General features: G+C 46.2%; 1 protein-coding gene across 3 annotated transcripts in view; it reads left to right on the top strand.

Annotated features, from left to right (window-relative positions):
* Positions 1–13,295, top strand: part of NDRG3 (NDRG family member 3) — a 55,256-nt gene that overhangs the window by 24,592 nt on the left and 17,369 nt on the right. For all 3 annotated transcript variants that reach the window (XM_052683745.1, XM_052683743.1, XM_052683744.1), the window contains one exon: positions 2,316–2,351. In XM_052683745.1, coding sequence (XP_052539705.1) covers positions 2,316–2,351 — 36 coding nt within the window. The remainder of the gene's footprint in view (positions 1–2,315; positions 2,352–13,295) is intronic.

Raw genomic sequence — 13,295 nt, 5'->3', positions numbered from 1 at the left:
ATTCCTAGTGGGACTGACTTGTAGAACCTCTGGTAACTCCATGCTAGAGAAACCTTGGCTCGTAATACGTTTTCTTTTTTGACTTGTAATCTTGTCTTTCCAAATTACCTGTTTGCGGCGCTAGCCAACAAACAGAAAGGCAAATACAAAGTGATATTTCATTTCCTTGCCTCCATTTTGAAGATACAAAAAATATATAAACTGTAGTAGGAAAAAAAGTACACAGATGGCTCCAGAACTGGGCTGAGCTCTGCACGGGGATGAGAAATAAGCTGTGGCTCTGATCCTTACACTTTCTTTTGACAAAAGAAATGTCTCAGGGTGCTACCATCTCTGAGATCTGGTCCTCACTGATGCTTTCAGGCTTTGTGTAATACACACATACTTTCTAGACATAGATTGTGGACTCATGGAGTTGGTGCCATAACCTGTTGTACTCTGCTGCGTATCAGAGTCCGAGAAGTACTGAGCTGACGGTGCACTCAGGTTTTTGCTGATAACCCAGGTTAGAGGTAGGATTTCATGAACCAAAAAGAATTGATGGCCTGAAATAGTACAGTAAAAACCTCTTATGGTGCTTGTGAACTCTTCACATACAAAAGTTACTGTATAGAGAAAATGAGCTATGGCATTTTAATGCTAAAACTCTAAAAACAGTGGAATTGATTGGGATACAGAAGTGGGTGCAGCTTGGTCACTTAGTGTCTGAACTATAGGAAATGCTACTGGGAAATATTGAGTCCTGACTTTGATTTGTCTTGAATCTAAGTCATTCCACTGACTACAAGCCTGACTTTTAAAGAATCCAAACATCCTAGCATTTGTGTGTAAGTTATGCCTAATAACAGCTGCATGGAAGGAAAATGCATTAAACTCTATACATTCACTTTACTCAAGCTCACTAAAGTGGAGAAAAGATCAACTTAAAGTGTTCCCATTTAGTTGAAAGACAAAAAAAGGGAGTGCTCTCTGAAACATGGTCAGGAAACCTACCCAACAACGCTCAATTATTCCTGCTCTTGCTGTACTTTTAGGGATTTTGAGTGGTGGCTGCATAAATCAGATGCTCTTAGGACAAGATGGGAGAGTGGATGGTTTGTATTTCTTGACCTTTAGTTCTAATGTCTTCAGGCTAACAATTACATTGATAACAACTGTTCAGCAAAGATGGTTGGCAAAACAAAACCAAGAGTGCAGTATTATGTTAATTTTCATTCGGAATTCTTATACTACTTCTGATTGCTTCATATTCTGACAAATGTGACTGTTCATATAGCTTTGGTGAAAAATTACTGAAATGCAACAGGAGATCCTAATCCACCCTGAGGGATGTCCTTTCATGATTCCGGGTAGCTCTTTGCCTTTGGGGTGCAGCCAACACACATTTAGAGGACTGGAAGATGTGCCTTACCCTTACATTTGATGATTTGATTCAGTTTATGTGTCAGCACCAATTCTGTGTGTGCATCTTAGTATTCTTTGGTTTGTAACACTACCAGGAATCCTGCTTTTCTCAGCAGAAATTCTAATCAGCCTTCACTTCTTCACTTACCACAGACCATCCCAAGTCCAGCGCTGGGTACAAGAAGTCTCTCATTTCCTCATACATTGCTTCTTTTTAGTTCTTATTCGCTGTGGCCTTGGTGGACTGAAATTCTTTACATCGTGGTAGATGAGGAGACTCTACTGACTGTGTTTTGCACAGCAGGCAAAGAGACATAGAGTGGTCAGAAATCTCTAATGTAGGATCTCATGTAGGATCCTCTCTAATGCAGGATCTCACAAGGGCTGCTTTTACGTTGTTTTCCTACATCCTGAGAATATGATTCTTTGTGCCACATCATGTTCAAAACATCTGACACGGTTCGGTACTTAACATCTGGAGATTCATAGATCAGATTTGCAGGTATATAAGACTTGAACATCACAAACTTTGAAGAATGTGGTTAGTAACCTGTACTCTTACTAGCTGTGATGAAGCCTTAGAGAGGGGAGCAGGGCCATCTGTTTACGTGTGGAAGGCAGTTAGGGTACTTGGCCATTAGAAGTGTTTGGGGTGCTGTAGTTGCTCATGCATGGCCCTAGTTGTAATTTTAGCACTAAGGTGCAATGACTTAGTAAGGTAGGATGCTGTCTCGGGTGGTTTGCTCAGCCTTGTGCAGTATCTGACAGTGCTCAGTAGTGTGACCTGCCCTGCTAGGCTGTGCTGAAGCAGGAGTCTCTCAGGGGACCCTCAGTGGTGCTGCTGCTCTCTTTTTTGGGGGGTTTTGGGGTACTGTGCTAAAGTCTGTTTTCTGTTTGTTTTTTTTTAACAGAATGCGGCTCGCAACTTCCAGGACTTCGACTGCCAGGTGAGACGAGCTCAGGTGCCAAGGATCTGCGGGCAGCCTTCTTGTGGCCTGTCAGTAATGGAAAAGTTGTGTCTTTATGTTAATTCTTTTTAAGGTTTAAGAACTTGAACATGTCTGTTTGACAGAAATGGCCCTTCACCCTTTCACCAGAGCCCGTTACTGCATGCTATGAGGGGCAGGCTGCCCTGCGCAGGCTCTGCACTGGGCTGCAGAAGGCATTTCCTTGGAGAGATGCAATCTGCTGATGAACTGCAGCTCCGTCACGTCCCATCTGGTTCACTGACTGGAAAAGGAGGAGCGTGCACGCTCTGCCTGCTTGTGTTGAGAGGAGATGGAAAGCACCAAGTGTTACTGCTGCCCCAGTTACAGCACCCCTGCTCTGCTGAGCCTGGGTCACGGCAAAGCTGGGCTCACTCTGGGGGGGTTTTCTTCTCAGAGTAGTGGAAAGATGAGCAGTTGCTATAGGAATAATTCTTTCAGAAGAGCAGTTGCATCACAAGCCTCCAAGATGCAGGATGCGTTCTTGGTTAGGCAGAGCGCAGTGCTGAGATGATGCGGTGTGCTTTATAGAGCACAGGCTCATTTCCCATGCTGACTTGCCTGTAGTGGTGACACAACACAGGACAAGCATCCACGGCTGCATTACTCCAGCAGTGCAACTGGGGTGGGTCTGTCAGTGTCACAGGGTGGCTTTGAATGAAAGTGTGTCAATGTGGGTGAGCGTAGAAAGCTTTCTGCAAGCCTATGCGGAGCACAATTGTAATAAGAAGACAGTTTGTATTTTTTCCATCTCTTGATGTAAGACATTGCAAGTACATCTCATCTGGGCAGGCACATGTTGCTGTATTGCTCCTAGCATGATTTCTTGTGACTTTTAATGTTATCCTAAAGTCTACAAAACTAAAAATTACCAGTCTTAGCATGTAACTAGCATGCAGTCTCAGAAGTGGTAGTAGTGTTCTTTTCTGGCTTAAATAGGTTTTAATAAAAGTGTGCTTAAAGATAGGCAATGGGCTTGAAAAGCACTTTCCTGCACCATCTTGTCTCTATATTTCTGCATCTTTTCCATCTCTGCTGGAGGTGGGCAGCAGGAGCCCCAGGGACCAGAGGGGCCCAGGGGAGCATGGCTGGGAAGGACACGCCTGTTGCTGCCTGTGTTTGATTGAGATCAGCAATGAGCGGGTGGCCATGACAACAGTTGGGCAGGAGACGAGATGTTCCTTGCAGGAGCATCTTGGTAATTCATTTAGATGGGTTTTTTTTCCAGCAATAAGTTATATGGTGTCTCATGTGACTGCCCATGTCCCAGCCTCACCTCTCTCTAAGTTTCCTATGAGGTGTGGTTTCTGGGGCCGTACCAGGGCTGGCTGAGGCCCTGACAAATATCAGAGCAGACAGCTGGTGGGATGGCTCCTTGTGTGTGCTGCCCCAGTTGCTACTACAAGGAACAGTGTTTAAACTTGGAAGCCAGCTCTCCTGTTGCCCTGTGCAAAAGGGCTTTTTGATCTGGTAAAGCACAGCCAGCTGCCTTGTTCAGGGCCCTGTGGAAGTGGTAGGATTTTTCTTCACCTGTGCTTCAGAAGGGGAAACTCAAAGTAAAAGAGGCTAGGACTTTCAGAGGAATGGAAATCCTGTTGTTTAACATAAGACTTAACAGCTCTTGAGCAAGGGTATCATTTGTTTGGAGTCCTGCAGGGAGATCAGGTAGAAGCTGGCCACAGATTGCTGAGGGCTGATGTTCCAGTTGCAGCATAAAGATGTTCTCCATCAGCTGTGGCATCTGCAACGGCCCTGTCTGATTCTGAAGCAGAGTTTAGAGGATTTGTGGGATGGATTCGTATTATCTTACAGTGTGTATTGTTTGCACTAGAAAAGCAGGGCATCAGTGATGAAACACTTGCATTTCAGGCCTTTTTGCTTTTTAACCAAGTCCAAACCCAGCCACTTTAAGTGGAGATAAAGCAGTGTCTGTGCCTGGGCTCATGGCTCATTTCATCATTTGGAACTTGCTCATTTCCACACAAGTGAAAAAGTCACCCTCAGATCTGATCCTCTGAACAAGGCTGCTCTTTTTTCTCGAGTTCTGTCAGTGGGTGGTTTGCAGGACAGACCTGCGAGCAGCAGCCCTGTGGTGTGCGTGAAGGAGCTGAGCTGCAGGAGCCCAGCCGTGCTGAGGCGGCCACATCCTGGGCTGTGCTCAGGCTGCCGGCGGCCAGCAGGGCTGCAGCTGGAGCCCACCCTGCTGCCCCAGAGCCTGTTTGTCCTGCAGTGCTTCCTGGGCTCCTTCTGGCAGCTGGAGTTACAGAGCATTTTCTGGAGCTGTCAGTGTTTATGACTCAGAGAAGTGTTTAGTTTGATCCCAGCTGATGAACCTGCAGTTGGCCTGAACAGTGATTCTGGGAGTTGTGTGGTGCCAGGCACACAGGTTAGGGATGCTGCTTTCTGTAAAGCTCTGGCATGTCACTTCTTCTCCTTTGGAAAAGAATGGATGCTGCCATTGTGAAGCGTAATTGTTTTCAGTTTGGAGCAACTTGCCAGGATTGGGTGTGCATAACCTAATGCCCACTGTCCATCCCACTTGACAGCAAGGTACTACCACCACAGAGCAAAATCCTCTTGCCTCTGAAGTTTGTTATTCTGAGTTAATGTGGGGTGAAGAAGGTTTTAGCTTGGCTGCATCACAGTGCCTTGCAGATACAGGTGTCCTGGCTTTCTTCTGCTGTTTATCTACAAGCAGGTGCAGTTAACCATGACAAATAACAGACTGCCTGGACATCAGCTGAAGCAACCCCCACATAATCTGATAACTGTTTGCTGTGGAGATAAAGAGGAAAGCTAGCATGGTGGCTTAGGGGTCTTTAACAATATGAATCTGGGTTATTCTCAGAAATAAAACATATTAACCTAAATCTGGGACCTGCATTTTGCTTGAAAGCTATGTACCCTAATGAATTCTATGTTTGGCTTCTTCTAATGTTAGCAGGCAGATGGTGGATTAAATGCTCTGGGTTGCTGATGGACAGATGGTGTGGTGACCTGCACGGTTAATAGAGCTGTGCTTGTGCTTTGTGCTTTTATTATTATCTACAGACCCTCGTTAGCTGCTTTGAGGTGTTCTGAGTTAGTCTCAATCTCTTCCCCCTTCTCCAGGTGTCTTGCCTAAATACTGATGAAGGAATACACTGATATTTTTGCAAGACTAAATAAGTCAGTGTTATTTTCCAGTCTGACATAAGCTAGTATTGAACTTGATCTCTAGCTAGTACTTTGCCGCCCACGGGAAGGGAGAGAAGTGTTTTGCTCTCCAGCATGCACCAGACAGATGAGGACCTGAGGTGTGGAGAGGGATTTGGGTTTTGGCAGAACATTTGCAGAAAGCTCACGAGGTATGGAAGAGGCGGGAATAAGAAAATCCAGGACATGCATCCAGGACATAGTTCAGCTGAAACAGAAGAGGCAAGACAAGTACAAACCCACAGAGCAAAGAGAGCTCCCCTCTCCCAACAACTTGCTGTTGTGCATTGCTGGAATCAATTGGAATTGCAGAGATACTTGTTTTTCCACTGGCATAGGCAATACTACAGCAAAATGTTTGAAGTTAATGACAGTTTACTGAACAATTTTTTGTCACTTTTCTCTATTGGAAGGTATAATTTTTCAATAAATAAATAGATGTTTCTACTGATTTTATTTTGGTGCTTTCCCAGAGATACATGTGTTCTAAGCTTTTCAATCTGGATTTTTAGAAGCTTTCATATCCTTGCCCAATGTCTTTGCTTTAATTTTGCTTGCTGGTGCAGTAGGAAATGATGTTGAGGGGTGATTGGAAACAACGCATGGTGCAGTAGCTGATGTCATAGACATTGAGTAGAAACTTCATAGAATCTTAGAACAGCTTGGCTTGGAAGAACTTTGCAGCACCTCAACCCCAGCTGTTTGCCACCCACCAGATCATAGAATCATTAAGGTTGGAAAAGACCTCAAAGGTCATCTGATCCAACTGTCTGCCTCCCACTGATATTGCCCATTAAACCATGTCCCTAAGTACCACGTCTCCAGGCTTCTTGAAAACCTCCAGGGACAGGGACTCTTCCACGTCCCTGGGCAGCCCATTCCAATACCTCACCACTCTCAGTGAATAAGTCTCTCCCACTATCCAACCTTGAGACTCCCCTGGTGCAATTTGGGGCCACCAGTGTCCTGGGAGCAGAGGCCAACCCCCACCTTGCTCAGCCTCCTTTCAGAGAGTTGTTGAGAGTGACGAGGTTTCCTCTGAACCTCTTCTTCTGCACAATGAACCATCTCAGTTCCCTCAACTGCTCCTCGTAATCTTGTGCTCCAGACCCCTCACAGCTTCGTTGCCATTCTTTGGATGCGCTCCATGGTCTCAGTGTCTTTCTTGTAGTCAGGGGCCCAGCACTGAACACAGCACTCGAGGTGCGGCCTCGCCAATGCTGGCTGCAGAGGTGCCATCACCTCCTGCTGGCTGTGCAGTTTCTGACACAAGCCAGGATGCCATTGGCTTCTTGGCCAGCCGGGCTCACTGCTGGCTCACGTTCAGCTGAGTGTTAACCAACACCCCAGGGCCCCATCCAGCCTGGCCTCAAAGGGATGGAGGCACCCACGCTTCTCTGGGCAGCAGTGCCAGGGCCTCATCAACCTCTAAGTAAAGAGTTTCCTCCTCACATCTGACCTGAGTTTCCCTTCTCTTAGTGTAAAACCATTTCCCCTTGTCCTATCGCTATCAAACTGTGTAAAAAGTTGTTCTCCTGTTTATAACCTTTCAAGTGCTAGAAGTCTACAGTGAGGTCTCCCTGGAGTCTTCTCCAGGCTGAACAAGCCCAGCTCCCTCAGTCTGTCTTTGTAGCAGAAGTGCTCCAGCCCTCTGAGCATCTTTGTGACCTCCTCTGGACCTGTTCCAATAACTCCACATCTTTTTGTGCTGGTTGCCTCAGACCCGGGTGCAGTACTGCAGGTGAGGTCTCACGGGCAGAGCAGAGGACGATCCCCTGCCTTGCCCTGCTGGCCCCTCTCTATTGATGCAGGGCACTGTTGGCCTTCCAGGCTGCAGGAGCATGCTGCTGGCTCATGCCCAGCTTTTCGTACACCAGGACCCCCAACTGTTTGTCCACAAGGCTGCACTCAAAGAGTTCTCCTAATTTCAACAAAGGCAGATATTAGTCACAAGCCAGGTGATACACCCTGTGCTTGGCCTTGTACCTCACGAGGTTCACACAGGCGCGTTTCTCAATCCTGTGCAGGTCCATTTGAATGGCATCCCTTCCTTTTGTTGTATCAGCTGCACCATTCTGCTTGGGGTTGTCTCCAAGCTTGCTGCGGGTGCACTCAGCCTCACTGTAGGTTGTTGGTAAAGTCAGTTCATTTTTTAATGAAGCCATTAAATGCAGTTTGTGGTTGCTACACAGCAGCCTTGAATACAAGGTGGTATAAAGCACCTTTTGTATGTTGCAGTGAAATAATATGAAGCTTCATCATTTTGAGGAAGCATTTGCCTTCTCTATATGAATACCAGGGGAGTTGTTCTCAGCAGCACTGAAATATTTGTCTAGGATATTAAAGACCTTTGTGCTTCTAATTTGTACAGTGAGCTCTTTCACTCTCTTGTTGGAAGTGCTGGATTGAGATTAACAACACAGATGTTCTGAATCCAGGAAGCAAGATTTTTTTATGACTACTAAAGCAGAAGCTGCCCCTTGTCTTTTTAGTGTCACATCATTAAGATACTGACTTTGGCTTCTGCTAACATGCCAGCAACAGAAATACGAGGCTAAAAATGATGAAAATCAAATTTTATTTCTGATTTATTTATCAATAGCTCTCATTTGTTGGGAAGCTTCCCTCCAATTCCTCCCATCTCAGGCTCTCCATCTAAAAGCTCCCTCTTAGTGTGACACCGCCATGTTGAGTTCTGGAGGGTTTGCACTGGATGGACTTTGCGTTGCTCAAACTGTTCATTCTTAAATATCAGAACATGAACCTTCAGTGGGATTTATGTAAACATGCTCTTGCTTTCAGAATGCCTGTGACAATGTACTAAAGCAGTTGCTTATACAGAAGTATTGGAGATTCCTGTGCTTTTTTTTAATTTTATCCCTGTCCATGAATTTTTTCATCACAGCAAATGTATGTGCTTTAGGTTGAGAAATGGCTTTGCCTCCTTCCTTTAGAAAAATGAATGGTGCTTTTCCACTAACAGTGATTGATCTGTTTCCATCCGTTATGCAACACCCATCAATGGTATTTCAGAGCAGCTAATGAGTAATTGTGATAGTGGGTACAACTCAGTGCAGTTGGGCACAGTTCTAATTCCTGGGGACACTGCAGGTTTGGAAGCACAGAGCATCTCCCTGCTTTCTCTTCTTCAAAAGATTTTAAGATGTTCCTGGTCGTCAGCACTCGGCGGTTCAGCGCGCTGTGTCTGCAGACAGGCTGACCTTGGCTGAAGTGTGAGCCCCGGCTCATCCTTCAAGTTGTTTTTGAGGGTTTAAGATGGTCTGGGGTCTAGTGGTCATGCCAAAAGTTTTAGACTTGCCTGTGTATTATAGCATACTCAGGTCATGTTTGTATAGGATTCATGTTTGCAATATTGTGTGTGCTGGACATGGCACATTGAGCCCACTTTTAGGGGCTGGAGGCCTTAGCCTCTTCTATTTGCAGCCCTGGGGAAGGCTCAAAGCACTGACACACTCAGTGTCAGAAGACTCCGCTGACTCAAAACAGTGATGGCAGTGCTGGAAACAGCCGACCTGCTGAAAGGTTTTGCAGACAAGAGCAGATCTCTAGGTGGGTTCATTCACCCCCAGCTAGAAAGCTGCAGTTTTCCTGTATTGGCTGTGGAAGAGGGGATTTACCCTCAGAACATGAGGAAGAAGCACCACACGTGCCTTCACCCATGTTGAGTGCCTCTCTCAAAATTCTGGATACTTCACTGGAGCACAAGAGAGCAGTGGCCTTACCAGCTTTACAGAACACAGGGCAGGAGAGGGAAGAGCACAGTTCTTCTTTTGTTCCGTTTCCAGCTCGCAGGTGTTGTCATTAACTGCTTAGTTGCTATTGGGCTCAGCGTTCTGTGCTCCTGGGGAGTTTGTTCTTTGATTTTGGAACCCAAGCCCAACCTGTCAGCTATATGTCTGTTAAAGGTCACTTGATTTCAGTTCATTTGGCTGCAGAGCTTTGACCTGTTCTCTGACAGATTTTGGAGGTGACTTCCCATTTCCCTTGGGCTGACAGAGTTAGGCTTGCAGATGGACTAGGTCTGTCCTTCAACATCATGTGCCTTTGCAACAGCAGCACATGAAAGTTTGTTTGTGTATAAAACAGTGGCTTGGGGATAGCTGGGCAGCACCTTTGTCCCCTGATGCTTTCGTGTTTATGTAACCAGATTACACACCCTGTTCTGCTGCTGCTCTTGGTTCTCACCCAGCGTTTCTCTAATTTAAGACTTAATCCAATTACACAAAGTACTCGAAACCGTTGCCTGCTTGCATAGATCATATTGTGTTTTCTATTAATAAATTTCTGCTCTGTATGGAAATGAATAATTTAGTTCAAGATGTTGCTTTGAATCTGATTTAGGCTTGCTTCCCACGCAGCCATCTCCTTTAGCTCTACTATTTCCAAAATAATGTTGCATGGAGAGGAGGTGGTAAGCGCTTGCATGCAAACTGCATTAAGGCCTATGGTACTGTAATGGTAAGAGTTACCAGGTGGTGATGCTTCACAGTCGTACAATTTCTTTTCCTTAGCATACAGGCATGGTTTGTGTTGTTGGTTTGTGTTGTTGTTTTAGTAATGTGTAGAAATTTGAGGGCAGTTGTAGCAAAGAGCAAGACAACACAATATCATAGAATCATATCATAGAATGGTTTGGATTGCAAGGGACCTTTAAGATCACCTGTTTCCAACCCCCTGCTATAGGCAGGGACACCTCTCTCCAGCCCAGGTTGCTCACAGCCCATCCAGCCTGGCCTTCAGTGCTTCCAGGGAGGAAGCATCCACAACCTTGCTGGGCAAACCGTTCATTCCAGTGCCTCGCCACTCTCACAGTAAAGAATTTCCTCCTGAATCTGTCTGAATCAGTTATCTTCCAGTTTAAAACCGTTTCCCCTTGTCCTGTCGCTTCATGCCCTTTTAAGAAGTCCCTCCCCAGCTTCCCTCTAGGCTCCTTCAGGTACTGGAAGGCTGCTGTAAGGTCTCCTCAAATCCTTCTCTTCTCCATGCTGCAGAGCCCCAGCTCTCCCAGCCTGTCCTCACAGAGGAGGTGCTCCAGCCCTCCGCTCATCTCCATGGCCCTCCTCTGGACCTGCTCCCACAGCTCCACGTCCCTCTTGTGTCAGGGGCTCCAGAACTGGACGCAGTGCTCCAGGTGGGGTCTCAGCAGAGCAGAGCAGAGGGGCTGCACCTCCCTCGACCTGCTGGTCACACTTGTCTGGACGCAGCCCAGGACAGGTTGGCCTTCTGGGCTGCAAGCAGAATGTAGGCAGCAGACACCTTGCTGCTTTATGTTCTACCAGACCTGAAAGCATAAGATGGAAAAGATTTAACAGATATATTCTTTCTTTTTGATCTCCAAATAAAATCAATTCTAATTTTTTCCAGGAAAATAATATTGAACTTTGAGCAGCCTCACACTGTGATTAGAACTCATCTGGCAATGCCAGAAAGGAAGCTTAATAAATTAGTTGTGAAAAGCACTGCTAATTTGAATTCTCATTGTTAATCATTCCCACTGTGAAACAAATTGTTTACTTCAGACTTTAATAACTTCTGAAGCTTAAGTTCTGGATCCTGTACAGAGCTATAGTGGAGAGAGGGCAGCTCAGAGAGGGGCTGCCGCAGCCCTGCGCCCAGCTCCCTCTGCTCACTGCCCCAGGCTCGGAGCTCCAAGCAAGCCTTACTGCCTCTGAAACTGCTTTTGGAAGTTTCCTCTGTCAGATCTGATTTTTCTTAATATTAGGAATCTTCTGTGGCACCTAACATTGCTTCCCTTTCTGGCCAGGAGCAGCAGGCGGTACCAGAGAAGGTCCCCCCAGGTGAACTTTTTGCTGCGTTGGGTGTGCGTCCGCTTCTTCCCATCTTCAGCCCACAGAAGATCTGTATTTGGCAGTCATGTTTGGGTGTGCGTTTAAGAATCATTCAAAGATGTTAGGGCCAAATAGGATAATGTCACAGCCTCGACTGGCCTTCTGCAAATCCCCAGCAAGGAATAGCTCCCAGCAATTCCTATGTCTGTGCTTTATCTAAAATGATTTACAGCTGCTGTCAGGCTGTGTCTTATCACCTTCTGATGCTGAACCCTTTGAAGTTCACAGCGTTTCATTTTCTGAGACATAAGAGGTTAAAAGGAGCTGGGTCCATAAGGCACATTGCTGAAATCACAGGCCTTTAGGAGGTCAGTGTCATTGCTGGCCTTTGTCAGTTGCTGTGTTCTTCTGCCCAGCCCCTACCAGAGAGCAGTTCTTAACAGTGGAGATAGGGTGAGTTGAGCCTCCGTGTCTGCACTCCTAGTGCGTGCCTTCCAGCTGAAGAAGCCCTGTGGCTGCAGGGTGAGCTGCTCCTGATGTAGAGGGAAAAGGAAGCCTGGTGCACCCTGTTTGCAGGTGTCTGTGTGACTGCTGGCTGCCCTGGACACGGGAAGGGCAGGGTGCTGAGGGCAGTTCTCCTCTCAACTGCATGTCTTCAAGTCAGCCAATCTGTAACAAGAACTTGCACCCCAAATCTCAGTTTTGTTTGGGTTCTGCCAGCGGTTGTTGTATTCTTGTTTGAGACCACAGAAGGGAGTTGAGGGCCGTCTTTGTGGACTGCGACAGTGGGAGCAATAGCTGGATGCAGTGTGGGAGGAGAGGTGATGGAAGATGCACGTGGGTGTTGCAGGAAGTTTGTCGATCTGATTTGACTCTAAATTACGTCAGTGAATACCATAGGTTCCCCTTGGATTGAAATTCCAGGTCTAGATTGGAAAATTATGTTCTGTTGTTTCAGTGACTTTGCAGGCTGGTCTCAGCTGCCCTCTGTCAGTCAGGCAGATACGACTGTAGGACACAACGCTAAGACTCCATTTCTAGATGCAGACTTCTTTGGAGCAACAGGCTTGGGAGCCCTGGGGAGGAAAAGGAGAGATTCTGAGCAGGGCAGAAAAATGTATTCAAAACGTTCTTGTAAAGAGCTGCTGTATGATGGGCACCGTAATGTGCTTCAAGTCAACACCCTTTCCAGAAGAGAGCTTCACTGATTCTGTACTCAGAAGTTTTAGCCAAGTGCTGCACAGAAACAGAAAATCTTGCTGAAAATAAGTTTAGCTGGGCAGTTAAGATCTGCAGTTTTGCAGCAGTACTGGGACTTCTTAAGGACACCAAAATGGAGGCAAAGAGCAAAGGCCCTCCATCTATCAGATGTGAGAAATGGTGCAAGGAAGCCAACATGACTAAACAGAAAGGCATGGAGGCTGTTGGAAACAAACGAAAAAAAAGCTTTTTTAAAAAAAGCAGGAGAAATTGTAAAAGGTGACAAACTACTGCAGATTAAATGTGTGAATAGAGCAGACACAGGGGAATTTGATGACTTGCAAGGGGGGGGAATTGCTTGTCCTGTTTCAAAGCTATCAGCCATGGAAGGTGTCAGTTCAGGGTGCTGCTGGCTGCTCGGTCTCGGAAGGAAGGACTTGGAGTAGATCTAGCTGTACCAGAAAAACTGAACTTAATTTTTTTGTTGTGTGTGAGCCGTGTGAGCCGTGGAGCAGCTTGGAGGTTACCATGGTGGAGTCAGCAGAGAGCCTGCCTGAAACCGCAGTGCCCGTTGCAGAGACTATAAAACAAATAAAAGGCGTGATTTTACAGCTGGCTGTCAGGGCTGCTTGTATCAACCCAGAAGCAGTAAATGAGTTTAAGAATTGAATAGTTGGCTTGTTAAGTGAGAGGTTACATT

Source organism: Tympanuchus pallidicinctus, unplaced genomic scaffold, assembly GCF_026119805.1.
Source record: "Tympanuchus pallidicinctus isolate F22 unplaced genomic scaffold, pur_lepc_1.0 scaffold20, whole genome shotgun sequence".
Classification (NCBI taxonomy): Eukaryota; Metazoa; Chordata; class Aves; order Galliformes; family Phasianidae; genus Tympanuchus; species Tympanuchus pallidicinctus.
Note: the sequence above shows the minus strand (reverse complement) of the source record. Positions and strands in the feature narration are given on the sequence as shown.